Source organism: Lipomyces chichibuensis, assembly GCF_038497645.1.
Source record: "Lipomyces chichibuensis strain CBS 12929 unplaced genomic scaffold V1513scaffold_5, whole genome shotgun sequence".
In the NCBI taxonomy this organism is placed as follows: Eukaryota; Fungi; Ascomycota; class Lipomycetes; order Lipomycetales; family Lipomycetaceae; genus Lipomyces; species Lipomyces chichibuensis.
In genome coordinates this window covers 73,114-100,211 of record NW_027117457.1, presented here as the reverse complement: position 1 = coordinate 100,211, position 27,098 = coordinate 73,114, and the positions used below count along the sequence as shown (strand labels likewise).

The 27,098-nt window shown below is 45.2% G+C and overlaps 10 protein-coding genes and 1 non-coding gene across 11 annotated transcripts; 6 read left to right on the top strand and 5 right to left on the bottom strand.

Moving 5' to 3' along the window:
* The first annotated feature begins 31 nt into the window (after nt 1-31).
* On the top strand, nt 32-1,263 carry V1513DRAFT_438814 (uncharacterized protein). Its single transcript, XM_066897111.1, has one exon. It carries the CDS (start codon nt 102-104, stop codon nt 1,119-1,121), a length of 1,020 nt encoding a protein of 339 aa, XP_066755256.1. The 5' UTR covers nt 32-101; the 3' UTR covers nt 1,122-1,263.
* Nucleotides 1,181-1,952, bottom strand: V1513DRAFT_410400 (uncharacterized protein). Its single transcript, XM_066895706.1, has 3 exons — nt 1,853-1,952; nt 1,614-1,793; nt 1,181-1,553 (listed from the first exon to the last, which is right to left on the bottom strand). Exons 1-3 carry the CDS (start codon nt 1,891-1,893, stop codon nt 1,388-1,390), a joined length of 387 nt encoding a protein of 128 aa, XP_066755255.1. The 5' UTR covers nt 1,894-1,952; the 3' UTR covers nt 1,181-1,387.
* Nucleotides 1,953-2,057: 105 nt separating this feature from the next.
* Nucleotides 2,058-4,216, top strand: V1513DRAFT_438807 (regulator of chromosome condensation 1/beta-lactamase-inhibitor protein II). Its single transcript, XM_066897110.1, has 3 exons — nt 2,058-2,651; nt 2,701-3,564; nt 3,616-4,216. Exons 1-3 carry the CDS (start codon nt 2,501-2,503, stop codon nt 3,993-3,995), a joined length of 1,395 nt encoding a protein of 464 aa, XP_066755254.1. The 5' UTR covers nt 2,058-2,500; the 3' UTR covers nt 3,996-4,216.
* A 343-nt stretch (nt 4,217-4,559) lies between these two features.
* On the top strand, nt 4,560-6,122 carry V1513DRAFT_248789 (uncharacterized protein). Its single transcript, XM_066894466.1, has 2 exons — nt 4,560-4,935; nt 5,005-6,122. Exons 1-2 carry the CDS (start codon nt 4,655-4,657, stop codon nt 6,041-6,043), a joined length of 1,320 nt encoding a protein of 439 aa, XP_066755253.1. The 5' UTR covers nt 4,560-4,654; the 3' UTR covers nt 6,044-6,122.
* An 864-nt stretch (nt 6,123-6,986) lies between these two features.
* V1513DRAFT_456926 (Ion transport protein-domain-containing protein) lies at nt 6,987-12,949 on the bottom strand (the record flags this gene model as incomplete). Its single annotated transcript, XM_066899601.1, has 19 exons — nt 6,987-7,352; nt 7,413-7,638; nt 7,692-7,814; nt 7,866-8,101; nt 8,151-8,377; nt 8,427-8,712; nt 8,761-9,132; nt 9,183-9,308; nt 9,363-9,498; nt 9,554-10,219; nt 10,271-10,695; nt 10,748-11,010; nt 11,068-11,231; nt 11,282-11,346; nt 11,395-11,428; nt 11,538-11,582; nt 11,643-11,978; nt 12,025-12,684; nt 12,738-12,949. The coding sequence occupies 19 exons, from the start codon at nt 12,947-12,949 to the stop codon at nt 6,987-6,989; spliced, it is 4,968 nt and encodes a 1,655-aa protein (XP_066755252.1).
* A 1,665-nt stretch (nt 12,950-14,614) lies between these two features.
* Nucleotides 14,615-16,549, bottom strand: V1513DRAFT_438790 (ALG3 protein-domain-containing protein). The gene is made up of 7 exons (XM_066897109.1): nt 16,284-16,549; nt 16,154-16,224; nt 16,069-16,097; nt 15,871-16,015; nt 15,538-15,813; nt 15,280-15,485; nt 14,615-15,223 (listed from the first exon to the last, which is right to left on the bottom strand). Exons 1-7 carry the CDS (start codon nt 16,411-16,413, stop codon nt 14,692-14,694), a joined length of 1,389 nt encoding a protein of 462 aa, XP_066755251.1. The 5' UTR covers nt 16,414-16,549; the 3' UTR covers nt 14,615-14,691.
* A 402-nt stretch (nt 16,550-16,951) lies between these two features.
* V1513DRAFT_438787 (transcription initiation factor IIA, gamma subunit, helical domain-containing protein) lies at nt 16,952-18,162 on the bottom strand. The gene is made up of 5 exons (XM_066897108.1): nt 17,828-18,162; nt 17,711-17,752; nt 17,606-17,651; nt 17,445-17,507; nt 16,952-17,394 (listed from the first exon to the last, which is right to left on the bottom strand). Exons 1-5 carry the CDS (start codon nt 17,869-17,871, stop codon nt 17,248-17,250), a joined length of 342 nt encoding a protein of 113 aa, XP_066755250.1. The 5' UTR covers nt 17,872-18,162; the 3' UTR covers nt 16,952-17,247.
* Nucleotides 18,163-18,539: 377 nt separating this feature from the next.
* On the top strand, nt 18,540-18,622 carry V1513DRAFT_t25. Its single transcript has one exon. It is a non-coding gene; the product is annotated as a tRNA-Met (tRNA).
* Nucleotides 18,623-19,015: 393 nt separating this feature from the next.
* On the bottom strand, nt 19,016-20,138 carry V1513DRAFT_375223 (fructose-1,6-bisphosphatase class 1/Sedoheputulose-1,7-bisphosphatase; the record flags this gene model as incomplete). The annotated part of the gene is made up of 2 exons (XM_066894886.1): nt 19,016-19,609; nt 19,668-20,138. 2 exons carry the CDS (start codon nt 20,136-20,138, stop codon nt 19,016-19,018), a joined length of 1,065 nt encoding a protein of 354 aa, XP_066755249.1.
* Nucleotides 20,139-21,482: 1,344 nt separating this feature from the next.
* Nucleotides 21,483-22,584, top strand: V1513DRAFT_395433 (uncharacterized protein). Its single transcript, XM_066895366.1, has 2 exons — nt 21,483-21,969; nt 22,023-22,584. The coding sequence occupies exons 1-2, from the start codon at nt 21,525-21,527 to the stop codon at nt 22,499-22,501; spliced, it is 924 nt and encodes a 307-aa protein (XP_066755248.1). The 5' UTR covers nt 21,483-21,524; the 3' UTR covers nt 22,502-22,584.
* A 1,489-nt stretch (nt 22,585-24,073) lies between these two features.
* Nucleotides 24,074-27,062, top strand: V1513DRAFT_438765 (peptidase family M41-domain-containing protein). Its single transcript, XM_066897107.1, has 4 exons — nt 24,074-24,220; nt 24,304-24,370; nt 24,443-25,581; nt 25,634-27,062. The coding sequence occupies exons 2-4, from the start codon at nt 24,353-24,355 to the stop codon at nt 26,640-26,642; spliced, it is 2,166 nt and encodes a 721-aa protein (XP_066755247.1). The 5' UTR covers nt 24,074-24,220; nt 24,304-24,352; the 3' UTR covers nt 26,643-27,062.
* The last annotated feature ends 36 nt before the right edge of the window (nt 27,063-27,098 follow it).

Genomic DNA, 27,098 nt, shown 5'->3' with positions numbered 1-27,098 from the left:
CTACGGTCGAAAACTGACCATCAAATGATCCCTCACACAAGACAACAACATCGCCACAACCGACGCATTCGTGTCATTTTGCCAAGTATATTCGGGAAGATATGAAGCTAAAGCTACGATTGCCGTCCTCGGCCAGTCAACTTGTGACACTGAGTGACGATGCTGTCGTGGCGGATCTGCTCAATGAAGTCAGGTTGATAAGCGAGCTGCGGAATGCAATCGACGTGCAGTTCAAGAGTGGGTTTCCGCCAAAACCGCTCGATCTTTCCAATAAGAGTGCAAAGATTATAGAACTGGGCGTGAGATCCGGTGATCAACTTATCGTTAGTACGTACAGTACTGCGGTCGAACTACCGGACGAGGTCAGGAACTTGGTTGCTGGGTTCGGAACGTCGTTGCCATCCAGTTCACCAGCTCCAGCGCGGCACACGTCGAAACCAGGGAATGAGTTTATGCAGCAGAAGACGGACGATAGCACACGGCCTCCGGAGGTCCCTTGTGGGCCAGACAATGTTGTTGTATTGCGCGTTATGGACGACGACAACTCATGCCTCTTTCGCGCCATCGGATACGCTCTGCTACGGAATCTGGATACGATGCATGAACTGCGCTCGCTAGTTGCTACTGCTATTTGGGAGGATCCGGTAGAGTATCCCGATGTTGTGCTTGGAAAACCACGCGAGGAATACTGCAAGTGGATAACGAGATCAAATTCATGGGGTGGTGCTATCGAGATAGCAATTCTTGCGAAGCACTTTGACATCACGATATGCTCTATTGATGTTGCCACGGGACGAATAGACTCGTTTAATCCGAATCGGCCAACTTTTATTATTGTCGTGTACAGCGGAATTCATTACGACGCGGTTGCACTCGCTCCAGAAGGCGTAGAGGCCACGTACGAATTCGATCAGACTGTGTTTGATGACGACGCCGCTGGACAGCAAGTACTAACAGCCGCCGATGATCTTGCTGCGTTGCTCCGGAAAAAGCATTACTTTACTGACACCTCTGGCTTTTCGATCAAGTGCGAAGTCTGTGGATCGGTCTTCAAGGGGGAGAGACAGGCGCAGTCACATTCGGAGAGTACAGGACACGCGCGGTTCCAGGAAATCAGTTAGATAGGCCATATTGTATATAGTCAGGTTGTTGGAAGGCAAGAGTGAGTCATTATATGATTCTGTATTATTAGCGTTTTGGTTTTATTTAGCGGCGTGGTTTGAATTCGACTGCTGAATGCAAATGCCATATGAGTACAACTTATTTTTATATTCTCGTACACATCTAGACAGCTAAGCTTTCTCTTTTTCCCTACCCATGAATTATACCGAAGATCCAAACAAACGCCACTCCATTTGATATAATCATTTCTTTGCGATATATTAAATTACTCAATTACCATTTCACTCTGCTGTTTTTGCTTTTCCTGGGCATCCTTCTCCTTTTTGGCCTGCTCATAAGTCTGTACGAACTTCATATACTTCTCAACGCCAAGACCAGACGCAGCGTCTGCTTCAGCCTGCGAGTATGGCTGCTCTTTCAGCATGCGGACTCTACACATCACAGATCAGGAAACTGCACTCCACATGTGAAGTCAAGGAAAGTAGACATACCGTCGTTTATGGTTTTTTCCCCGTCGATGAACAGTTTTTGCGAAGTCGGTCTCAAAATACTTGGCACACTCGATACAGTAGTATTGGCCTAGACCAGGTTTACTTTCGTCCAGCGGCTGGTTTGACAGTTTTTGTACTGATGCTTGGGAAGAGAGGTCTTCATGAACTTGGTCGAGGTCGCTTTAAGTTACGTTAGTCACACATTTGCATGCGGAAATAAAAATAGAAAAAATAAGTACCGAGTCCTCCGCTTTGTTTTTGATCTTCTAATGGATCCCATTTTTGTATATTTCTGCTTGTAATCGTCGTGGATTAATTCGAGACCAAAAAAAAAAAAAATTCGGTGACTGGCGTTGGGAGGTTTTGTGATGAGCCGCGCCAAAGGTCCGAGAGACTCTGAGCAGCTTCTGCCGGAGCAGAGTTAAAAATTTAAAGTTTTTGAGGGCCAAGTCGCGACCTATAGCTGCGATATTTGTTTTGTTCACAATCTTGAAATATCGACAACTTGTGAATTCGACGGCATATATTTCGTACTCGTGGTTGCGGAAACGCAGCAGATCACAATGAATTCAATGGCTTCTCTGTGCCGAGCGCCGACAATGATTCGATCTTCGTCTCTAGTACTCTCGAAACCCAGTGTGAGAGCTGCTATGCGCGAGCGACGAGTAATTGCGAGAACTGTTGATGTGATAAACAGACAACGTGGGCTGCAAACGGTTGCTAGAGCTGACTGCACACGGCTCGCGAAGAATTTTGCGGTGGGCGTGCTGGCGTTTGCTGGTGCTACGGCTGTTGCTGGGTATTGGATCAATCAGCGTGTGATTGCGGAGCAGGCAGTGGATAATACTGGTGGTATGTTATACTTGTAAATATGTAGTGTTCATCTGATGAGTTGGTATGCAGTGTACGCGTGGGGATGTAACAGCAAGCATGTTGTTGCGCCAGGAATTAAGGACGAAGCGATCAAGACACCTCGCAAGATTCCGTACTTCGATGGTATGGAACTTCGCGACCTAGTTCTCGGAGACAGCTTTGGAGGTATGTGTGCGATTTATTTTCAGTTGGAGTGACCAACACGTATGTGCAGTTGCTGTTACGACTCGAGGAGATTTGATGGCTTGGGGCGATGGCTATGATCCGGCCGCCAATGTTCCGGAGGTTATCCTTTCCAGCAAGAACATTCGCAGCGTTCAAATCAGCCAAGGCAGAATTTACGCTTTGACCGATAAGGGGGATAAGATATACTCCATTCCAGGCTCGAAAAGTGAAATGCAAGTTCCGCAGGAGAAGGAGCAAAACAAGCGTTGGTACTTTTCGATATTTACGCCTTACAGGAAGGCACCCGCGTTCACTACCATTAACGTGCCACTGGGTACTTTTGAGAGCATCAAGCAGATTGTGGCTGGAGACTATCATCTTGTTATATTGACGTCGAGTGGTAAAGTCTACACTTGCGTCACTGGCAGTAATTTGATATTTTCTACTGAGGGCCAACTGGGCGTCCCTATACTGCTGGGGGATGGTGAGCCTGGCTCGATTGCTCCTGAGCGTCTGCATGAAGTTGCAACCCTTCGTGGAGTCAAAATTGTTCAGGTTGCTGCTGGCGAATCTCACAGCGTTGTACGTGACGACCGTGGCCAGGTATGGTCGTTCGGCTCAAATTCTCATGGTCAGCTAGGGCTGGATTATACTATTGAGACAGCGTTTATTCCCATCCCGAGAATTATTCGTCTGGATAAGCTGTACAACGTCAAGGGCAATGCTGATGTGTTCTGTGAGTACATTGCCGCTGGTGGTAATAATACGTTGTTTGCTATTCGGAATCGAAAGAGGAATCTTGCAGATTTGTGGATTAGTGGGTCTGGGTTGCATGGACAACATGGTACTGGAAGATATTTGCAAATGCAAGGAGTTCCAATTCGCGTGAAGTCTTTAAGTGGTATTCAAGAATGTGAGTGTTTCCGTTTGTTGAGTGATGCGTATGTGATACTAAATGGGGTAGATTGTGAGACGGACAAGGATTACAGGGAGATTCCTGTTCGATACATCAGTATTGGGAAACGCCATCTTGCCGCTGTTTTGGACAATGCTACGGGCGTAGATTCGAAGGTTCGGCGTGAGCTATTTATCTGGGGAGGCAATGACTGGTTTCAGCTGGGCAACGGCAAGCGAAGCAATTTGCCTAGGCCAGATTACATGAACCGGTTTTTGACTACACTTGAGAAGAAGCCAAAGAAGCAGCCAGTTGCAGAGGGCGAGGAGATTGCGAAATTAGTGAATGAGCGGCAGCATTTGGGCGCCGGGAAGTCGAAGAAGGGATGGAAGATTGAGCAGACAGTTGTATGCGGTAATTATGGATCGGCCGTGTACTGGAAGTGCTAACATACTTGTAAATATTAAAAACTCGTTTCGGTGATATGATAGTAATCTTTGGTAATGCTATAGTTAGTTATAGATAACTAGTATAATATCATAACCAAATCAGATGTCATGCTGACGCTGAGCCGGTGCACCGGATTGGTCGTGAGCTGTTTGTGATCTGTGACTAATTGTGAGCTCGGATGGCGGCAAGCCGGCAAAATAAAAAGGGTTTCAGGTCCAGATTCTAACTTTTGCATCGGTTATGGAGGTTAACCAAACTCCGAGAGTCCCGAAGTCCAATTCCATTGTCGGATTAGAACGATATACGATATCTGTTCAGAATTTTGAATATGTATGTAATTGTTTAAGGTGTAACTCTTATCGTATTATCTACCAATTAGGGAGATGGCGGTCATGGAAAACTTCGGGACTATCAGTCCAGCTTGCCAGCCAAATAATGTCAACTTTGCAAAGTCACCAACATGATTAGCGGTGGGTAAGGGTAGCGAAATCTAAGATAGTGAGTTTCCCTTCGTCTAGAAGCGCATTGCCCATTAAGCCTGCACTCTACTTCTACTTCTACTTCACCTCCGATCTTCCGTCCTCATTAATCCCCGTTTCCTTTCTCCCCACTTCAGCGCCACCAATTTATCGCCAACAGTTCTGCTTGTTGCGGCTTCATGCAGTTCGGCGTGTTTGCGTCTGATCCTCGCGCAGCCAAGGTTCGGCTTCGCCCGCACTTTGACGGAACGAAGGGACACTCGTCCTTCCCTCAACAAAAAAATATATTCCCTATTCACCTACAGCAGCCTCATTTCTTCGACAATAACCCCAGCATTCCTCCATGCGACTCCCTTAACAAACGTTTCACCCATGTCCATCTCGTCATCTTCGTCCTTTCTTTGGGAATCTTCTTTTTGCTTCGTCGAGTAGAGCGGCCACGTGGCCGTCTTTCCACATGGTACGTCCCACGCGGTTCCTTTTCCGATTGGGCATCCTATTTTGATGATTTCTTTCTAATTTTAAACAGGATTCTGGACCTTTTGCGACAATCCATAGCAAGTGTAGTGTCAAGCTTCCTGTTCCTCTTTGTTTTGTACATGTCGATGGATTTCCAGGAGTATTGGGACCCGACAATATGCCGTCTCCCGGTCGTTTCTTTTTTCTTCCAGACATTTATCGGCCTTCCCTTGCTCTACTTAGCCCATAAATTCGTGTTTGCTGTTGCTCGCAGAATCAGTCTTGGACGAGCACGATATGTCCTAAACGACGAGATTGCCCGGGTGGGTCTCCAGAGTGGTAATTATGGCCAACCTGTTCGTTTCAGCGTGTTCGTCAAGCAGACGCTTCTTCTTTGTAGCGCATTTATTTTTACCAAATTTTTCACCTCCTTCCTCTTGTATTCAGTTAAAAGCTTGGACGGATTCCTAGTAGTGATTTTGCTGGGCTGGACGTGGCGTATGGGACAGGGCGCTGAAATTTTAATGGCGAAGGCCGTCTATCCCCTTATTTTTTGGACGATTCAGTACGTGGCTATCGATCGTATCATTCGATATTCCCCTCCAACGGCTCGAAAATGCCAAAGCGATCTTGAGGAGGCTCTCGATAGATATGAGCAAGGCGAAGAGGCCGGGGTTGAACTTGGAGGGTCTGCTACCATTGACGACGAGTCGACTTGCATTCCGCTTCAAGCAGTAGTTGATATGAGACCTCACTCTGAGACTGCTACGTCGCCAGAGTCATCACCTGCAAGCTCACCACGCCATTTTGCACCATCAACCACCACAAGTACCTCCATCTTGACTACTCTACTCACCGCACCTCTGCGAATGCCTTCAGTGACATCTCCAGATCCGTCATGCGCGAACGGGCACTTAGGCGCTGCCGAGGCTACAGTCGCACAGGCCGCTCCTCCACCATCATACATAACTCCGCCAATTTCAGTTCACCCCTTAGAAATGGAGCCAGGCGCCGAAGAAGAACTGCCTACCTACGCGGACAGTCAACGGCAGGCTCTTGAATCGCGCGAGCGGGATAGACAAAGAATAATGGATCTTAAACAACATTAAATGCTTTTGGATAACGCGTCCGTTAATATAGTGTTTTCTCTGCTTCTTGTTGCTTGTACTTATGGGTGGTCAAAATGTCGGTATGAAATATTAGATGTCGTTTTTTGGGGGTGACAAAGTCTTTGCGATATGATATGCGAGGGGTTGGTTATTAACATTTAACTCAGCACTTGTTTTGTTTTATTGTGCTTTGTTACAGGTGATGGCGTTAGTGTGCTTTTATCTGCGTGCATGTTACTGTATTTGGTTGGAATTGAATATAAATAAATACGGTAGTGATTATAACCTGTGTGGCGTTGTTGGTATTGAAAAGCGGGTATAGAACAGTCGGTGGCTACTCTCCGCATCTCGTTACGCATTAGTCATTATCGCCATAGGGCACATTTATTAGCAATTCTTTTATTCATTGCTAATAATTCAGTTAGGTTGACGAGGCTCAGTATTCTAGACACCTATCATCTTTGCCGGCAATCTTTGTGATTTTGGACGTCTTGTCCCGCTTGACAAGTTTGATTCGTGACTCACATGCCATATCCTCTAATTCGTAATCAACAAGCTACCATCTATATATGATTGTACCGCGAAATCCCACAGTTTGCGAAACACAAAAATCATGCAAAAAGAAAATGCACCCAAAGTCATTACACCAATGTCATGTTGATTCATCGTCATAATAATTGTCATTCATATCAGGTTCAATAACGATTGTCGGAACAGTCGCTGATGGTTGTGTCCGTAAGAATCCATTGCGCTGGCGGAGAAAGCGTGTTCTAGCAGATCTGGGTCATGTTATTAGCAATCATGTTTCACAAAGCCTAGCTAGAAAAATAGGAGCAGCGTACATCACACGGCAAAAGCTTTGTACCAGTTTGCGTTTGATCTGTGCATCGACAGCTTTCAGGTGACTCCGTCGAAGGATATATTGATCCAGTCTGCTTTTGAGTTAGTAACATGCCAACCATTTGGAAGACCAAGTAACGAACGAAGCGGAAGCATACGTAACAGCGTCATTGTCCGCATTCTCAATCTTGTAATACGGAATAATAGTTAATGGAGCTGAAAACGGGATACCATGGTCCGCAACTCCCTGCATCATTATTTCTTCGTACATCCGCGTATACTGTCGTCTTGCCTCCTTTACTTTGTCGATGTCAATATTCCTGAGAACCTCTGGTATGGCGTCAATATCATTATCGCCAACCATACGTCCATGATCATGTCTCCGTGCTGACATTTTACATCGTTCAATGATCTCTGGATATGTATATGGCGACTCATAGATATGAACGTTAAGCGGATGCGGCAAAGACTAGACTCAGACCTATTAGCATTCTCGTCTCTCAAATATTTCCGATGAATTAAAGCTTACCCGTAGTAATTTGCCAACTTTGTCTTTGGGGATATATCCAGTTCCATTCTCGTCGATCCGATCCCATGCATCCTTATATGCTCTAATCGTGCCTCGGGATACAAATTGTCCAAATTGTGCGCTGCCGTTTGATTCAGATGTATAGCACTCCTGGTATACATAGCTGAAGCTCTCATATATCAAGGAAATGAACATGTTTGCAAAGATATACATGCTGATAATATTCCTATTGCAGTGTCAGTAAAAATGACTTCAGCATATATGTATCGCAATTCGTACCAGGAGAAAAAGAGCACGTAGGCGTAGGGCACGCTTCCGCAATCTGAACTAAAGAAATCGGAGCTCTCTACGCAATACGGCGACTGAATAGTATAGTCAAGCATGACACTATTCCATCCCTCACTGGACGCAGTCAGAATGACAGGAGCCAACGTTGAACAGACATATACTCACCCGCAACTCATTCGAAAGAGAAGCAACATGGCTTTGGGAATTGTCCGAAAATTAACATTACTCGAGCCGTTGGGTCCAATTCTTGTCAGACCAAATATCTGGTTGAATGCAATGGAATACACCAAGAATAAAACAAACCACGTAAACAGTAAGCTTAAAATAGCGGGCAAGCTCGCAGACGTGGCGACAAATAATCGACTCAGCCGGTCACTCTTAGGAATAAGCATCAACGTAACCTTGAAGCAGTCAATAATCCGTCCAACAATAATTCACCACAGGACCTACAGCGACAAATAGTAACCGCTTGATTGTTCCGACTGCACCTGATTTCGCATCGTCGTCGACTTTGATTGTTGCTAAACTTAGTGTAAAGCTAGCAAGAACGATTGCAAACCAAAATATATCCCATGCATTTCTTATGTAGTGAAGCCGATACGAAGACCAAGGCAGTCCGACCAACCTGCAAACGACATACAGCACTAACAAAGCAGATGTAACCAAGTAGAGTAAATCTACATCGAATCAGCAATCAACTTACCATGTAGTCAGTTTCATACGTACCTCTGACTGTCTCCAAACCACCAAGGGACGGATAATATTCCGAGCACAATACGACAACCTGGATTAATAAAAGTACCGTAACGTATTTATTCCAAGATCCGCCTCGCGCCACAGTGCGATTATAGCAATACCTGCGGAAACGATTCTTCGGCCTCTGACCTGTTCGGGACGGCCGCACTTGCTGGAGAATCTTTTGAATCTCGAGGAACGCACGTTGTTTGCTAGTCAAGAATCCGACACCTGTTTTCATAGCATAGTTTTGCATGATTACAGTGATGAACAAGGTCTACCCACATTAGCAGGCACATAAGAACATCACTATACACGAACATACTGCGATGAATGCGATCGAGATAAAATTAAACAGGTACACGAATATACCGTTGTAGACAGAATTATTAGTTTGCTGATTAAGTCCTACGCCGACAACGTCTTCAGCGGACTGCAGCACATTATTCCAGCCTTCCAGCGAGATGATCTGGAACAGGATAGATATGGATTGCGAGAATTGGTCGAAACTGTATCCTGGGTTATTGTATGACCGAGGTAGCCAAAAGTTCCAATTGTATACAGAGTTAAGAAATTCGCCTGTACAAGTTGAAAGCTCATTGACATTACTGTCGGTGCAAGAGTCAAATTTTCCCATGAAGATATTGAGGCCCCAGAGTGAGAAGGGAAGTAACAGAGTCAGTGAAACTATTGCGGCCTATAAATTTTAGTGTTGAGATTTTGATCATAACCTGCCACTGTACATACGCCAACTATCTTTCCAAGCCCAACGATTATAATGCTGTGGAACGTGTCCTTTGCAGCATCATTGACATCGAGCAGTCTCAGGGCTCGAAAAGCCTTAAAGGCCCGCAAAAAACGCGTATTTGTTCCCTATCAATCATCACTAATAATTCATGATATTGGGGACAATTTACTATTCCTTACTCTGTTTAGGAATGTCGTAAGGATCTCAATCCATAATGTCACGAGCACAAAGAAATCGATTCCATTCCAGGTCGACCATAGATACGCATTTGGTGTATATATAAACCCGTCAGCAATGATCTTTATAGCCGCCTCACTCAATCGACAGTCAGTAACAACTCTAGGATATTGTCAAAATAGCTTTGGCTTACATTGTGAAAATAGCCGCAAAACTAATATCGGTATATGTCATCCAACTCCAAGCACCGCAACCGTTGTCAGCCGAATCACAGCCATGACTTTGGTAATAATACTTCTGGAAAAAGGGGGTAGTGACGCACGCAATAATCACCAATCCAGTAACGCAGATCATAATAATCGCGGAAAATATTTGCGACAGTCTGTAGTTCCTGTTGGCACCATTGTACCTAGTTCCATGAGTTGGTCCCACGATAGTTTGGCAAAATCGCCGAAGTCTGCTTTCAGGGCTCAAGCAAAATAGAACGCGATTAAAATTCGGATGATCTTGGACATATTTTTCGCGGACTTTCTTGTGCGCGATTTTTATCAGTAGAACCTTCCTGACAAACTTATCGACGTCCTTCATCTCGTCGAATCTAAAGCTAGGCCGAAAGTAAAATGGATTGCTACGTCGCTCGATGGTAAATTTTTCCTTCCAATAATCAAAAGAAAAAATTGTTCTTTTCGAGACCATGGATCCTTCTTCGACAACAGGCATAATGATTGACTCGGGAAGAAGAAAATCCGCAACCACTTCCCCGGAACCTAACATTTCGCGCGCAGCATATTGCATGGGAATAGATGACGATTTTCGTCGTCTTCTATCTCCGGCCATTGACTCGAACATAGAAGTAGGTCTAATGCGAACGTCAGCATGCTTCCGCCCAATAATAACTAAGCCGTAGTACCCGTCGTCAAGTTCTGTTGGCTTGTAGTTATCCGAATATGCAACAATCTGGCGCAGTCTCTTTTCCTCTTCCGAAATATCAAAATTTTCCTGAATCGCAGCAATGAAGAGGTTGACAACAACACTGTTTGCAAATAAAAACCATCCACAAATAAATATGGCCCCGACCCACGCCAGACTTGTGCCAGATAAGGATCCTGTGATAGTGAATAACACATTGGCCCATCCCTCCGTTGTCATTATTTGATAAATACCAGCAAATGAATTGGCCATGTTGTGGAATGAGATGGTCACTGACTGGCCATGATACTCTTGTGGTATATTTCCTCGAAGCAACTCTGACGCTACCAGAGAGCAGATATAGAGCATGAGTAACAAGAAAACAACTAAATCCGCTAAATTGCGTACTTTTCCCATAACTATTAGCTATGCGCATGCGTTAGTGGTCTTCTAATCACGCCTGCAGGTATTAGCTCACCCAATTCTGTCTTGTGAATTTAGTGGCTACTACGACTCTATAAATACGAGCCACTTGAAAAAAAGACAGCCACGGATACGCTATCCTAGAATCTTTGATCGGAGGAATGAGAATCACGCAGGTGATGATAACTAACAGCAAATCGATGTAGTTTTTGGCGTTCTGTGGAAGTAGGAAAAACTCTCGCCAATATGGAAACGTTGCAGCGAAACGGAACAAAATTTCCAAGAGAAGCACTGTCGAAGTAATCGCTTGAGAGAGGTCTATAGCGGTAGTCATTAGAATCAACGAGAAATCTTTGCAAGTCAATGACAGCATACAGATGATGTTAGATCGTCGCTCGGACATCGTGCTAGTTTTGCAGCATTCGATAACGAAATCTATAAATATCAGAAGTACGAACACAGGCTCGATATTTGCGTATATCAGCTTTAGTTTTGTATCCGGGCCTCTGTAGACAATCTCTTCGTGTTTTTGCCCATTACTGTGAGTAGTTAGTACCTCAATAACACGGCATACTTGACTTAAACATACTGCGATCCTTTTCTTTCCTTCATTTCTCGTGTCACAGCAAAAGACGTGGAGATAACAGCAATAAACTAATTGAGTTAGTGACAGTCAAGCAAACCTGTGCATTAGACACTTACCAAGTTGAACATCCACCATGCTAGGATAACGACGCTACGTACCTGTCAGCAAGTTTCAAGAGTATTCAGTAGTTCCGGCCATACCCAGCGACGAAGACTAAGACATATTTAGTTGTAATTTCGTTAGTAATAGCAATTCAGACTTACATAGTGCAGCAATAAGATGTTCAGAATCGGCTGTATAATTCCTAGACACTTGATCAACCAGTGCCCCAGCAGCAACAGCAGCAGCAGCCTGCAAAACTCACATCAGATCTGAAAATCCGTTCATTCCCATGATAACGAATACCAGCTCAAGCGACTGTAGTATGTTATCGAAGCTGACAGTATTGTTATATACATTCTCGTCAAGCTCCACGCACATAGAATATGCCGGACAAATAAACCCTTTTGCCGCGCCAGTGCCAGGTTCGCCATTAGATCTAACCCATGGCAGATGTGTTTTATTCACGGGGTCGAGATAGCCGCCGCAAAATTGTAGATTATTGGTATAGTTTGCTTCCTGCTGGTAAGGATCGACCCACACGCATTGACGACGAAATGACCCGCTAAATGCCTGGATCCCGACTAATGCAAATAAAGTCCTAATCCATTAGCGTAATTATGAAGACGGTAAATAGCCAGACGCACCAAAATACAGAGATGAAAGTCATAACATTCGCCAACGCTGGTACGGCAGTTTTAATGCTATACAGCACCGTGGACGTTCCATTGGTGAGCTTCATCCATTTCAAAATGCGCAACGCGCTCAACGCGCGAAACACATTAACGGCAGTGCTTTTGTTATCCGACGAGCTCGTCGCAACGATCAAATAAATCCAATAAAATAATACACAAGAGAAATCAAGTCGGTTCCAGCTCGATCTAAGATACGCAAGCCTAGCAGTCTTAACAAGTTCAGACTCGTTGAGCATCTGACCTTTCTCAGCTCTGACTGTCTTCACAACACTGCCCCCTTTGGTCATGCTATAACCAGAAGTGGGCTGCGGTGTCAGGAACCGGTCTCCATCGATCATGATCAAGTCTCTCTTGCCGTCGCGCGATAAATGTAACATTTTGAGCACTTCAAAGATGAATTGCTGTGTATCAGTATCTGGATTGAGAATCAGTCCGGATACTATTATCCTGACAATGACTTCCATAGTATAGCAACAGAATACTATCAATAGCGCATAGTCTGGCCATCGATGTCCCCAGTTTGAGTTATCAGAACCTAGTGCACTAACTGCTCGATAGGTGAGAAGGAGAGTCTGAATGAGAATCAAGACGAATGCAAATATATCAAATGCCCTATACTTTGTTACTACAGGTAGTCATGAAATATATAAAATGGACCATCTTACTGGTGGGAGAGAATCTGATAGAGAAGTACCCGATAACGATTGTTTCCAGAGAAGAATGCTAAGGACTTTCCCCCTAGTGGCGGAAGGCCCTCAGCTAGGGGGACAGGGAGGAAAGAATCTTCTATCTCAGGATCCAGAGTCAGTGACTGATGCAACGATTCTACTGGAGAGTACGCGTAATTTTCATTCGTAGCGAGCGATATTGTCTCCATATCGGCAGAGGGCCCGCCCTCCCGACTTGGCCGTCTGTCGTTAGAAACAACTCGACGCACTATGGAAGACAAGCTCCGGGCCATTGACCTTGCGTCGTCTGCACTCAATTGAGAAGGCGACGACGGTGAATCTGAGCTATAGACAGTTCCCGTCTCAATGGCAGTGAGATCATCACCGAGATGCCCGACGTTGACATTGATAGTCAAGTTATCCCGATTGCGTTGCTGTGATCCTGTGCTGCCGGAGCGTATTGACCGTATATGTGGCACCAAACTCAACGTGTCCTCATCTCCATCCGCGTTGGCTGAGCCGGTGTACGATTTCTGCCGACTGACGCTCCCAGGTTGTTCCGATACTTGTCGAACTGGTAGCCACGATCCCATTCCAGAGCTTCCAAGTACATCACTGAGACCATCGCGCACCATGCGCATCTGGTCGACAGGTGACTCATGTGATGGCAATCGCATCTCAACGGTGGACTCGTTCTTCGACCTCATATCCTCTCCCAAAAACGACGGCCCGTCACCGCCAATCGTATGCCATCGCATTGGAATGGACTCTCTTCTATCATGAGGCGTGATCAAACCCGGACTGATCGTCCGTTGACCGATCGTGAGACTTCCTTGCCGGCTTCCAATTTCTCTTGCATCGGAGGATAACGAAAAATCGAGAGCTGCGGGACGCAGTGTTGTGGGTGTGTCTTCGTCCCCGATATCAACCTCTTCTAGAGGTATACCGTCATCCGAATAGGGAGAACTGGACATTGCCAACCGGCTCTGTCATCCACTCGGGATGGGATTTGCCCTAGAGACCGATTCCGTTCCTGGAAGCGAACGTGACGCTTGAAATACTAAAACTTGAATACCAAACGGAGTGGAAGGTACGGCGAAGCATATATCGTAAGCGCAGGTGTTCTAACAGGGAAACATTCGGACGTGCAGCTGTTCTAACAGAGCTGCTGCTTGCAATTAGCAATGGAAATTCGAGATATGGTTGGCTTCCTCCAAGGCGCCGCAGGAGCCGCACGGGTCTCATGTTCGTGACAGCCAGTACAACTGTGCCTGTCGGTTCTATTTTTGTAATATTGTGTGCACTATATATTACACGAGATTGATAACAGATTTAGTTAATACAATGCACTATTTGTTGATACTACTGAATTCAGGCTAAGAAGTTACTACAGTAATGACATCTGCAACGTCGCTCAGTTCATTTTTCAAATCAGCCAATCATTTGGCCGCTAAAGGTCCACCAGCCATCACAATCTACCTAATAAGATTATTATTATCATTATTACAATATATAATGCATTACCGTCAGCAGCAAGTATCGATCATGGCAAATTAGAAGACTGCCCCACGCGCATAAACAAAGCAATGCCCGGAAAAATTGGTGTGTGCCCCCCTACTATCAAACTGTCGTCTGTGAATAACTTTCAGACGCTGTTAGCGAAAAGGGCAATATCACAATGATTTATTCAGGACAACGCAATATAATGTCCAACGAAAGTGAATTGTTAGATCTCGTCGGTGATAAGGAGCGTGTCGCAACGAAAAGAAAAGAAAAAGGAGCAAACCGGTTACAGGTTGCTTTTGTCATGCCTACGGTTAGGGTATTTCCAGCCATCTGATTTCAGTCACGTACTGGCTGAGCCCCAGGGAAGATTATGATGAAACAGACTTTTCTGATGCATTGACGCAATATATACATGACAAGAATGCTAACACAAACTATGATCCAATTACCCCCTAGACACATTTTTACGGCGGCGCTGGCTTCTTGTAGCTGGTCTCGCGGTCGCGGCAGGAGAAGACAAAGGCGTGGCCCGAACTAGCGGAGGCGATTCTGTGACTGATATCGAAGACATTTCAGGCAATATGTGGCTTCCAGACTTTGCGTCCTCAGCATCTTTCTTTGTACCGAACCAGATGCCAGCAATTAGAATAGCGTTAGTCGCGACTACAACAAACGAGCTGAGCTTGGTGCTCGGGTAGGTGTTCCAAGCCCACTCCTCTGCTGCCCAAACTACAACTTGCACGAGCGGGTTCCATGCGGTGATGGACAGCAGATACGGCAGACTCCACGCAAACCACGAGTAAAACTGATAATGCAATGACCGTGCACATAGTACGCCAATAAGGTTGCATGTGAGGAGAGTCTTCAGAATATACTCCGGAGTCATCTTTGCCAGTATTGCATTGTGAACTGCGGGTGGTCGTGGAGACGGGAATGCAATCGTTTGGATAATGTTGATGATATTCATATCGGAGGGTCTACGACACATTTAGAATCCGCCACAGCATATCAAACTCAAACAATTGGAACTTACTTAATCCACCTGGTAAATATGAAGAATAGCAGCAGCAACCCTTGAATAATGAGTAGGGTCTGCGCGAACTCAGGAGTGAGGAACACAGCCTCATCGACAAATCTCCAATTGACGGTCCACTTGTACAAAAACACTCTATTAAAATCAAACGCCCGCGTCACATACGAGAAGAAAAACTTGCTGGTGAACGGATACGCGAGGAGAATCTGACATGTGTCAGTGCTGATCAAGGCCTTACATTATCATAATGGCGCATACCTGTACTTGCAACATAAACAACGCGGCCCGGAATACCCTTGGTCCCAGTGCTTGCAAGAGAATGACACCTGCAGCAGGAAGGAACAAGAGGACGTTCATTTTGATGCTGAGGGCGAAGCTGTAGATTAATGACCCAAGTAACCAGTAGTGATTTTGCCATGCGAAGACTGAGAGATAGGCTATTAAAATGGCAAATGTGTCATTGAAAAGACGAAGCATATAGATACTATGAAGACGCTTTGACAGGATCACTAGCGGAAATGTATACAATGGAGCCTGGTATGGGTCTGTTAGAATTCGCAAGTCAAGATCGCGACCAAAATTGGGACCGACCTTCGCGTTGACGTAGAGCTTGAACACGAGCGCCAAAGTGGCCAAATACAGTCCTGCAAAAAGTATCTGAGCAAGGAAAATATTCTCGCCTTTACTGGTAAACTTGTAAAGTATACTGAAGATATACAAGTGTCCGGCCGGATAGCTATTTCCTGTGTCAGTTCTGAGGCTCTCTGACCACCGACACGAGCAGCATACACAAGAGGTCCAGTCCCTCCACGGATTTTCTGACTTTATTAGTCCGATGAAATTGAATCAATGTAGCGTGTCCGCAACAACATACCGCATAGTCTCGCTCTCCATTTAGGTATAGTTCAACCTGTGACATGTACGCTTTCCAGTCAATTTCAGTGTCTACTAGCGCATTAGCCACAGATCCAAATCATAACGGACTCAATCAGTTCAAAACTTACAGGGAACCTTCATGACGATGAGACCCGAGAGTATCAGATCAACGACCCAGAGGAAACAGGCTACCTTCCCTGCGTGCTGTGTTCCTGTAGCCAGGTCCCAAGCGCGAGATCCGAGATTGCGCAGATGCATGGCGCTCGACGCGTGGCCGCGGTCTAGTCGCGTATAGCAAGCACAAGAACAAAAATAGCGAGCAGCAGACGCTGTCGTTTGGTGAAAATAGTGCCGGCTATAGTGCCCACTTATGTTTTTGTATTCTTTGTTGCACTACCGAAAATAATTTTGGCATAGATCCGGCGCCGCAGAAGATCCTTGGTAGATTTGGGACTAGCCCCGGCACAAGCTTTTGTGGTCTTCGTGGGCGCTAAGCGCCGGAGGCTCGGGAGTACCCGCTCGTCAATCTTCAACAGCACCCGATCTCGGATGCAATAAACACGGAATAACAGGCAAAGCTAGTCCAATGAGTCTTGTTTGTGTAGTGTGTATTGCGTTAAGGGTGATATGTGCCACCACTTCGATCAGCGGGTCTTTTCTATGATCGTAGTAACGGTTGTGCTTATCAAACGTTTGACTAATGGCCCGCAAACTAGCTATTGTTTACTGGTCTCACGTAAATTTACCACAGTCTTGCGCAGTCGGATACGAGCCGTTTTATCGACACAAAATGTTATGAACGGTTGAATCAAATGCTATTATATTACACAGACCGGAACAATACGCAAACCAATTCCAAACCTCTTAGATAGTCATGCAATTCCTATGCACCAACAGTGGCCGATCCATGGCTAACTATTTCATACCAATCTTTCTATGAACAGAGCAATCATGAGGCATATTATGCCAGTAATAATTGTATAACATCATGCCACAATAATTGATGTTGAGAATAGGCTATCCACTCTGTAGAAGTCGTATCTCTCGACACTTGCCTTCTATCCAACCTAACTTCCTTCATACAGTTCAACTTCACTGCTCTCCTGGCTTCTTGACATTATTCGCAACAATCTTAATTTTATCTGCTACAATCGCCTCATTGCCCTCCATCTTAAAGTGCACGTCTAGAATAATAAATGTCCATACGTCGTCGCAGAATCTATACGTGTCAAGGTGGCCCTATACCTCAGTTAGTCACTGCCCAATATATCTGTGGCACAATAGCCAACCTTGAACGACAGTCTCGTTGATTTGACTTTTTCCGCTAATGCTTCACTTATACTACGGTCGAACTAATGCACATTGTTAGTACTGCCAGTCATCTCAACAAGAACGATATGAGCGAAAACGCGGCGCATAAGATCAGGCAAGCTGCCACCGGGTCACATACTGTCGATAATATCTTCATAGCAAGCTGTGGCTGAATTTTGGAGTCTCTACAAACACCGCTGCAATTAGTACCACTTCTATAAACTCATAGGCACGCTATTCGTACTTGATCAATTCATCTAGAGAATCAATGAGTGCCACGCCTATACTACAACCGGTCAGCACTCCCCCGCACCGAGAAAAAAGAGCCATATAGCCTATCCTCCGAACTTCAGTAACATACCTGCTTCGTCTGTATAACTCGTAATAAACATTACTCGCGCTCATGTTGCTAAACTTCCCTGATCGAAGGCGATCGAACGAACCAACGACCAGATCAGCTGATAACTTCGCGACCGTTAGATGATACAGCTAGTCGACACAAAGAATTAAATCAACGCTCCAGAAACAATGTCAATATAAAATCCTTCCAGTACAAAACATGTGCAGAATAAAGAAACCTCTGCAGTGGCGTGGTCGTAGACATACAGATACAATAACGATCTGAAAGGATATAGCTAAAGACAGTGGCACTCGCCAATCACGTGATCCATAAATACGATCTACATACTAACATTTATATCCGTATATGCATACATAATGGCAGCATAGTCGGTGTATTTCTGATGTCCCCATGTGCTTGCATATATGCCCTAAACGTTATAATGAGGGATTATGTACGTAAACTACTATGGAACGTGCTATCCAAGGGTATTGTGACATATATAATTTGCTACATGGGAAGGTAATGTTTAACGAACACAGAGCATAGGAAGAAGAGGGGCATATAAACCCAATGGGACTAAGGAGAAACTAAACGAACAAACAAAAGAAAAGAAGGGACCAAACAAAACCAAAAACAAAACCCAGTGAATTACTATATAGGCTCACCGCTTCGCTAGCAGGTGCCGCCGGTCAGCACGACCAGGATGAAACTTTATTAAATTTTCGTCAATGCCTTGGTGGCTTAGTTGGTTAAAGCGTGAGTCTCATATTGTGTGTTATCTCAAGGTCGTGGGTTCGACTCCCTCCCGAGGCATTTTTTTTTTGCTGGTTGTTTTATTTAGTGCTGTGGTGAACCACATATGAAAGAATAGTTTTTGTCGCTTGAGAAACTCTGGTTTTTACCAATTAGGCTGTGATGAAATCAGGTCTGTGTAGTTATGCATTTAGAAGACGCTAAGAAGAAGCGGTTACGACGAGTAATCAAACACGACATTGAATTCCACTACTATTTGCTATTGAAACAAATGACATTACTACAGCCTTGTCAATGATGGGACCCATGACTCAATAGCGCATTCCAAAATCAACAACAAATATATAAACAGAAAATTAAGCATGCAATAACAGCCCCCCTCTTTGTGTGATGGTACAAGTATGACTCCTTGTTTAACTCAACCGCATCAAACAATTTAGAACAAACAGAAGTTTATGCGCTAGTTTCATACTTTTTATATGTGTCGATGACTTTCAGAACTTCGTTCTCACTGCCAAGAAAAATTCCGCTTCGGTCGTGAATGTGCTTTGGCACTATGTCGAGAATGCGTTGTGTGCCAGTGGTAGCCAGACCCCCAGCCTGCTCGACCAAGAAGGCCATAGGGAAGCACTCGTAAAGTAGACGGAGCTTGCCATTCTTACTTTTCGAGTCGGCGGGGTAGGCGAAAATACCTCCATAAAGTAGCGTTCGGTGCATGTCGGCAACCATAGAACCAATATATCGTGAAGAGTATGGTTTCTGGCCTTCGGACGGGTACTTGAGGTTGTGGAAGTACTCCTGGGTAGGCTTGTCCCAGTAGACTGTGTTACCTTCGTTGGCGGAGTAAATTGATCGCTTCTTGGGAATTTTCATGTCCGGATGTGTGAGGATAAACTCGCCGAGCGCAGTGTCGAGTGTGAAGCCATTGACGCCGTTACCAGTCGTGAGGACCAAGTTGGCGGAAGCACCGTACATGGTGTAGCCAGCAGCAATCATCTCGGTACCGGGTCTCAAGACATCGCTCACGCTTCCTGTTGATCCTGGTTGCTACATCGCAGTCAGTACGACATCACGGAATATTTACTCTACAATCTAAAATACTCACTAGCTTATATACACCAAAGATAGTCCCGACCGAGACACCGGCATCCAAGTTGGACGAGCCATCAATGGGATCGCAGACAACACAGTATTTTCCATCACCTTCAAACACTATGATCTCGTCCTGCTCTTCAGAAACAAGGACTTTGACCTTTCCGCTTGCACGCATAGCGTTGATGAAGATTTCGTCGCCGATGACATCAAGCTTCTTTTGGTCATCACCGGTTGAGTTCGTCGCGCCAGCAAGACCGATGAGGTTCACCAGCGTTGCTCGTCGAATGTTGTGTGATATGAACTTGAACGCGAATTGAAGGCTGTTGAGGAGGAGAGTGAAGTCACCGGTAGCCTGAGTAGCATATCGGCCCTGTTCGGTTAGGATGAAGCGGGTGAGGGTGATGATGTCTGTCTTGATTTCATTTAGACTGTCGCCGCCGCCTGCTCCGGTTGTCGTGAACCCAGTGCCGTTACCGTTCATTGTGGAGAGAGAATGTGGTAGGAAGGGGCGTGAGAGTTGTAAGTGTAAGTGGGCAACAATAATTATGCGGAGCGCGAAGTATATTATATGGGCTGAGCATTCATCGTAATAAAGGAAGCAAAAGCTGGGGTTCCGGTATCGACCGTGTCCGAGACGAGCCGTAAAGCGGGTGAAGGGCACGACCACCGCGGAATGGGGGGATAAATCCAACATGCGAATCGGATACGGCGGAAGTACACAATATAAATGTCGTTTACGGCTGCAAGCATTACAATCAACTATTGCTACCCCATATATTCACGGTCAGGCAATCAGTATAACCGAAATTATGGTATCGGTTACACGGCGGTAAAAAAGCAACCAAGCGGGTGTATACTTGGTGTAAAATGCTCCGAAACAGGGCGGTAACGCATGGCCATCGATCCGGAGCGGTGCCGGAGAGTGTGTCGGTAAATTGATCGTTGAAACTCGAACTCAAACTTGAACCCCAATTAACCTCGCGTGGGGGTTAACCGCCACAACTGATGATTATTGGTGCAATATTTCACAATTGTACATTAGAACCCGCTACGGACGCAGCTAAACATATAAACAGATGCACATCTTGCAGCTCCGACAGGTGAACGGAAGCCAGAGTTGGGAAGGCACATTACCGGAATCTGGGCAACTTTCGCAGAATCGCAACGATGTTTCGTCCTGCCGCATTTTTGCATTTCCGCACCGCGGCTGCTCCGTCGGAAGCCTGGGCAAAGCAACATTGTTGAAACTGGAATCATCCCGTCCCCTTGCCCCTTCTTGACGCTTCACTTCCTTACTTAGAATAATATATTGGTACTGCCACTAGTCATTGTTACTTTTGCTGCCTCAGTTATCTCTCGTTCTGACGTTCATCAGTGTCTATCTTTAGTACTTCCATCTAATGACCCTGATTGCTACTTCAGTATTTAGAATCTGATATTCTAGGCTACTACTAATGCTTCGAGACCTGCATTGATTCTCGATATTTGTATTTCAGCAATCGGCTATCGACGGCTGTCGCTGTCGGCTCTTTTCTTTTCTTTTCAAGTTTTCCTGAATACAATGTTGACTTCTAGTATTGAGCCCTTATATATCGCTTCCTGATCGTGAAATGTGCAATAAAATATGTAGGTATGCCCTCTGTTCATTTCGACAGGAACGGTTTACGCAACTGGAGGAACTATTTCGTATTCACTCGTTTATCCAAGTACCATTGGAGGAATGTTTAGGCTACGGGACTACATAAGCCTCGGTCCACATATAATACCCTAACCCAAACAATTTGACGCGGCGCGTTTCGACGCGTTCAAACACTACTATCACAGACTACTTCTTCTATTCCAGCCCCCCATCCTCGATCTACGTATAATGCCACGTCAAAAGAAAGGTAAAAACCTTAAAGAAGAATATGATGATGTTCCCAAGCCTGAAATCAACGAGCAGGCCGACGTCGACGACGATGAGGATGAGGAAGGTAATCAACCGCCGACTGCTATCGATCCATACCAAGTTCTACACGTGGGGCGTACCGCGACGGACGCAGATGTCAAGAAGGCGTATCGTCGGTTAGCATTACTGCATCATCCCGACAAAGTTGATCCCGACAAACGTGCTGATGCGCATAATATGTTTCAGGAAATTGTGTTTGCCTATGGAGTGTTGAGTGATGCCGATAGACGGAAGGCATATGATGCTACTGGGAGCTTGGAGTATACGAGTGTAGAGGGGTTTGGGTGGAAGGAGTATTTTGATGAAATGTATAACAAAGCTGTAACGAAGGAGATGATTGAGGAGGACAAGAAGCAATATAGAGGTGCGTTGTTGATGTACTTACGTTTTTACCCGCTCGAGCTAACTGGGATATAGAGTCTGGCGAAGAGCGAGAGGAGATTCTACGGTCTTACACAGAGTCAAAAGGAGATTTAGATGTTGTCTTTGAGAACGTCGTGCACTCTAATGTGCTTGAGGACGAGTCAAGATTCCGTTCTATCATTGACGACGCTATCAGGTCGCGGGAAGTGAAGTCGTACAAGAAGTACACTGGCGAATCTGCAGCTACAAAGTCTGCGCGCAGAAAAGCAGCTAAGGAGGAAGAGCAAGAAGCTGAAGAGTTGGCAACTGAGTTAGGTATCGGAAAGAAGGTTATGAATGGCGGTGAGGATGTACTGGGTGAATTGATTCGGAAACGAAGTGCCGCAAGAATGAATAATTTCCTGGATGATCTAGAAAAGAAATACTCGTCTTCAGGCAGCACAAAGAAGAGCAAGAAAACGTTAGGCGGCATGCCCAGCGAGGAAGAATTCCGTGCTACACAGAAAAAGATTGGCAAGGGAAGAAATAATTGAAATGCACAATAGTAGAGTCGAAGTGACTATTTATATTATATACTGTAATTCAGATAAAAATATAAAAATAATAGTAAATACGCAAACCTACAAATCGAGTTAGAATATGTCTATCTGCTAGTAAAAAGACACCGCAAGCAGTAAACGCAGTTTATTTCAGTCTCAAGCCGAGTCACCGGCTGCTTCATCATCGCCAAGCATCTTATGGCGCAGTCGACCGTCGTGAGATAAAATAAGAGATCATCATCGAAAACTACATTCACTCCTTGCAATGCTCGCAAAATATGTCTTACCTCTGTCATATAGAGTACCAGTGATACACAAGGGATATTGACAATACTGTCCTACTATGACGTGAGCAACTGTTTTCGTGTCCAACGGCAACATAAAATATGTATTATAGGCATCAGAAAAAAAAATATCTTCAAAGAAATACTCTGACATATGCTTGTCAAATTTTATTTAATCTCATCCTTGCGTTATACAAACAGTTAATGCATAAGAGGGGAGCATACCTAAGCCCAAACTGCTTAGAAATTTGTATCACCGAACTTATAATACCTATAGAAACATAAGCCTGAGGCCGACTTGGATGCGAGAGCCATAACCACAAAATGTTAGAAATCAGTAGCGTAGGGTTTCTAGCCTACTAGACGCATATTCGCTCATGTTCCACTTCAATGAAGTGGTCAGTGCCCAGTGCAAAGACTCATCCCATAGATCAAATGACAAAACGAGGTATAATTACCATTTGGTCGCACCTATCTTCCAAATATTAGTCACTTGTACACAAGTTACAGTCAAGAGCGTCACACGTGAAAATTTGACAGGCTGATCAGAAGAGGTGCCAAAACTATTGTCGACATGAAAATTCAGTCGGTAATTTCCAGCTTGAGTTTCGTTGATCATCACCTAGACTGCCGAATGCACATATGAAGCTACATCGAAATAATAACGTACCAAAATTTTCGGATAGATATTTTATTGCCCTATATGTAATATACTTCAAGTCATTAGCTATGTAAGCAAAAACTTTCTCCGAACAATGCAATAACAGCATTCATGCGAAACGTAACTCAATAGTCAGCCTGACATGCAAAATCGTTCCGATCATTTAGAATCACATACTCTAGTTTGAAAGCGATGGTTTGGTCATCATAGTATTGAGCCGTGAATTCGCCCACTGTAAACTAGCATGTGCGAAAACATGAGGATAAAAACTTACCAGAAACATTGATTATATGCAATTGACAAACCTATAGAACATCTGCCTCAGCAAAATCAATCGTTGATGGTGCGGAAAATCTTTCACTGTTTCACAATCAGAGAGAGGTAAGAATTTTTGAAGGTTGAATTTATCTGGACGTCACTTTAGGGCTTCATTCATTAGGGCTTCAACTCATCATCAAATGTCACACTTCCAGGGGTTTGGTGTCATATAACATCACTAGAGTCACCTTGCCCAAGCCTGTGTGACGTTCTGACAGCCCCTCAGACGTTCTAGAAGTTACGCTAACTGCTTGCCGCCCTGGCCAACGGTGGTAACATGACTACTCACTACCCACTTTTCGGCGGCGAATGAAGCGATTCTCACCTGAACCAACATCAGCAATTCGTACTGCCCTACTCGGCAGGCCCGATTCAATTCAAGGTTGTCTAATCCTCAGTTATTGCACTTGATATTTTTCCTGGCATCTTATTGGAGCGATTAGTACATAGGTGAGCAAATTTCTGGTCTTTGCACACTCGCCGAGCTTTCTAGAACTCGTATCGGTGATGACAAGGGCTAACTCGAATTTCAGTGACTACGTATCTCGACTGCGGTGGTAGTGCCACTACTAAAGCATATAAATGGCGAATGTATTATTAGTGCGTGTATTTTTTACTTTGTGTCGTGATGGGTGATTGTGATTGAGCATTTGATCTAACTTATCCCTATAGCGGCCGATCCTGAGACATGAAGCCTCAAAGGTTGGCAACCTGGTGTCCGGCAAGCTGGCTAAGAATATAGTTGCAATTCGGATCCAGACTAGGTTGGCTTCAACAAACGTGGGTGGGCCGGGGAGGATCATTAGTGAGCATTTATTAGGTGTTGGTGGGCGACCGGAGCTTGCCCGATTGACGAAGCATAATTTCCCTGCATGGCCTAGCCGACATCTCTCACTGGGACTTGTTAAACGGTCATTAGCAGCCAAGGAAAGGAAGGCAAATGAGCACTTGGACGACCCTTCGGTGCAGGCCGACTATTATGCTGCCTTACTTGCTCACAAGTACCCTGAAGTTGTCGTGAAACGGTTCGAAAATCCAAGTGTAGCATCGAATGCTGAATGTGAAAGCTTATATCTCGGCGCTTTGGAGTTACTCGGTGACACCCAGAAAGCGGCTACTATTAGAAATTCTGGCGTCCAAAGCCAGGGTGCGCCGGGTTCGTCCGCTGGCGAGACGGTGGCGGGAGGGATCAAGAGACCAATAATAACTAGTTCGGGCTTGAAGTCAGATCCCATTCATGTAGTTCTCCAGGATTCCAAGGGATCTCTGTTCTTTCGATATGTCAGGTTATTGGTGATGCTCGGAGTGAGCTTTTATGCACTCATTGTGTTGGTTGCCGTTGCTTCCGAGACAAGTGGCATATTGAAAGGGCCGCCTCAGGCAAAGCACGACACTTCAATGTCACAGCCCACTGTGAAATTTACTGATGTGCACGGCGTCGATGAAGCTAGAGCTGATCTCGAGGAAATAGTTGCGTTCCTGAGGGACCCGACAAAGTACACCGGCCTTGGTGGCCGACTGCCTAAGGGTGTCTTATTAACTGGCCCCCCTGGTACCGGAAAGACGCTCCTTGCGCGCGCTGTTGCCGGAGAGGCAGGCGTTCCGTTCTTTTTCATGAGTGGTAGTGAGTTCGACGAGATGTATGTCGGAGTTGGAGCAAAGCGCGTTCGTGAGCTGTTTGCTGCTGCAAAGGCAAAGGCTCCAAGTATCGTTTTCATCGATGAGTTGGATGCTATCGGAGCTCGACGTAATTCGCGTGATCAGGCCTATGTCAAGCAGACTCTTAACCAGCTTTTGGTTGATCTCGATGGGTACGTGGTTTCCGTGCATCGCATATTGGGTTCGCTAACCTTTGTATCATAGTTTCTCCCAGACGACCGGAGTTATTTTCATTGCCGCTACCAACTTCCCGGAACTTCTTGATCCGGCTCTTACTCGCCCTGGTCGATTCGATAAGATCGTTAATGTCGACTTGCCTGACGTACGCGGTCGCATCGCTATTTTGAAGCATCATATGAAAAATGTTGAGACGGCGTCTGATGTCGACGTTGAGTCTGTTGCTCGTGGTACTCCTGGATTCTCTGGTGCCGACTTGCAGAACCTCGTCAATCAGGCCGCTATTCATGCTTCTCAGGTCAATGCCCATCAAGTCGACACCAATCACTTTGAATGGGCCAAGGATAAGATTTTGATGGGTGCCGAGAAGAAGTCTATGGTTTTGACTGATAGCACGAAGCGGCTTACTGCCTTCCATGAAGCTGGTCATGCACTGATGGCGATGTACACTCCCGGAGCTACGTCATTATACAAGGCTACTATTCTTCCTCGAGGGCGTGCTCTCGGCGTCACTTTCCAATTGCCCGAGATGGACAAATATGATCAAACCAAGAAGGAACTCCTCGCACAGATCGATGTGTGCATGGGTGGCAAAGCAGCTGAAGAGTTTGTTAACGGTCCTGAGAATGTCACTTCCGGATGCGCCAGTGACCTGAAGAAGGCTACTCAGATCGCTCGCCAGATGGTTACCAGCTATGGTATGTCGGACAAGGTTGGCCCCGTGGAGCTTTCTGATAAATGGCAAGAGTGGTCCGCCAAGACTCGGGAGCTTGCCGAGAGCGAAATCCGGGAACTACTACAGAAATCGGAAGATCGCGCTAAGAAGATGTTATATGAACGCTCGAAAGAGTTGCATCGGTTAGCCGAGGCGCTAGTTGAGTACGAGACACTGGATAAGGCCGATATTGAGAGGGTAGTTAATGGAGAAAAGCCAGTCAAGGCGAAGAAAGCTGCTCTTTCCGAATCAGTTGCATCTATTATTAAAGGTACTCGTCCCATTCCTGCTGCCAGAGATAGAAATCCACCATCACTATAAGAACACATATATTGTTAAATAATTTAGAAACGTCGACTGGAATCTAATGATGAAAGCGCAAGAATAAAGTTTTTATATACGGCTACCAAAAAGGTCTTTGTTGGTATTGTGAATGTTGTTGGCGTGCTGTTTGTTGGTTTGTTCAGTCTTCGTTGTCCGCTTGAGAAGGCTGACAGTATATTACACGGACGTTTTTCTTTTCACTGAACTGATAATATCATTTACAGAGTTTTCAGTCTTGGCAGTATTTTGAATTAGTTTACTGGTCTTGTATATCTTGTTACAACGTTCTCTTGTTTCCTGCACCTTTTCAGTATGTATAGTTTATAATTTTCATTGATAGTATTTGTTGCATAATATATTTGCCTGTTACACCATGGGTTTATGACAATCTCTTTCACCCGTTGCCTACAATAAGACAGGTGCCCTGTGGACGTTATGAACATTGTTCAGCAC

Bases quoted from the DNA above. Each gene is read 5' to 3' on its own strand.
- V1513DRAFT_438814 (XM_066897111.1), top strand. From the start codon at position 102: ATGAAGCTAAAGCTACGATTGCCGTCCTCGGCCAGTCAACTTGTGACA.
- V1513DRAFT_410400 (XM_066895706.1), bottom strand. From the start codon at position 1,893: ATGGGATCCATTAGAAGATCAAAAACAAAGCGGAGGACTCG. The intron at 1,794-1,852 runs GTACTTATTTTT...CGTAACTTAAAG, and splicing joins AAAACAAAGCGGAGGACTCG to CGACCTCGACCAAGTTCATG. The intron at 1,554-1,613 runs GTATGTCTACTT...TGTGATGTGTAG, and splicing joins GGAAAAAACCATAAACGACG to AGTCCGCATGCTGAAAGAGC.
- V1513DRAFT_438787 (XM_066897108.1), bottom strand. From the start codon at position 17,871: ATGAGCGCGAGTAATGTTTATTACGAGTTATACAGACGAAGCAG. The intron at 17,753-17,827 runs GTATGTTACTGA...GACCGGTTGTAG, and splicing joins GAGTTATACAGACGAAGCAG to TATAGGCGTGGCACTCATTG. The intron at 17,395-17,444 runs GTTGGCTATTGT...ACTGAGGTATAG, and splicing joins CAACGAGACTGTCGTTCAAG to GGCCACCTTGACACGTATAG.
- V1513DRAFT_248789 (XM_066894466.1), top strand. From the start codon at position 4,655: ATGCAGTTCGGCGTGTTTGCGTCTGATCCTCGCGCAGCCAAGGTTCGG. The intron at 4,936-5,004 runs GTACGTCCCACG...AATTTTAAACAG, and splicing joins CGTGGCCGTCTTTCCACATG to GATTCTGGACCTTTTGCGAC.
- V1513DRAFT_395433 (XM_066895366.1), top strand. From the start codon at position 21,525: ATGCCACGTCAAAAGAAAGGTAAAAACCTTAAAGAAGAATATGATGAT. The intron at 21,970-22,022 runs GTGCGTTGTTGA...ACTGGGATATAG, and splicing joins GGACAAGAAGCAATATAGAG to AGTCTGGCGAAGAGCGAGAG.
- V1513DRAFT_438790 (XM_066897109.1), bottom strand. From the start codon at position 16,413: ATGCATCTGCGCAATCTCGGATCTCGCGCTTGGGACCTGGCTACAGGA. The intron at 16,225-16,283 runs GTAAGTTTTGAA...ATGCGCTAGTAG, and splicing joins CATCGTCATGAAGGTTCCCT to ACACTGAAATTGACTGGAAA. The intron at 15,486-15,537 runs GTATGCGCCATT...GACACATGTCAG, and splicing joins TGTTTATGTTGCAAGTACAG to ATTCTCCTCGCGTATCCGTT.
- V1513DRAFT_438807 (XM_066897110.1), top strand. From the start codon at position 2,501: ATGAGTTGGTATGCAGTGTACGCGTGGGGATGTAACAGCAAGCATGTT. The intron at 2,652-2,700 runs GTATGTGTGCGA...ACGTATGTGCAG, and splicing joins TCTCGGAGACAGCTTTGGAG to TTGCTGTTACGACTCGAGGA. The intron at 3,565-3,615 runs GTGAGTGTTTCC...TAAATGGGGTAG, and splicing joins TTTAAGTGGTATTCAAGAAT to ATTGTGAGACGGACAAGGAT.
- V1513DRAFT_438765 (XM_066897107.1), top strand. The intron at 25,582-25,633 runs GTACGTGGTTTC...TTTGTATCATAG, and splicing joins CTTTTGGTTGATCTCGATGG to TTTCTCCCAGACGACCGGAG.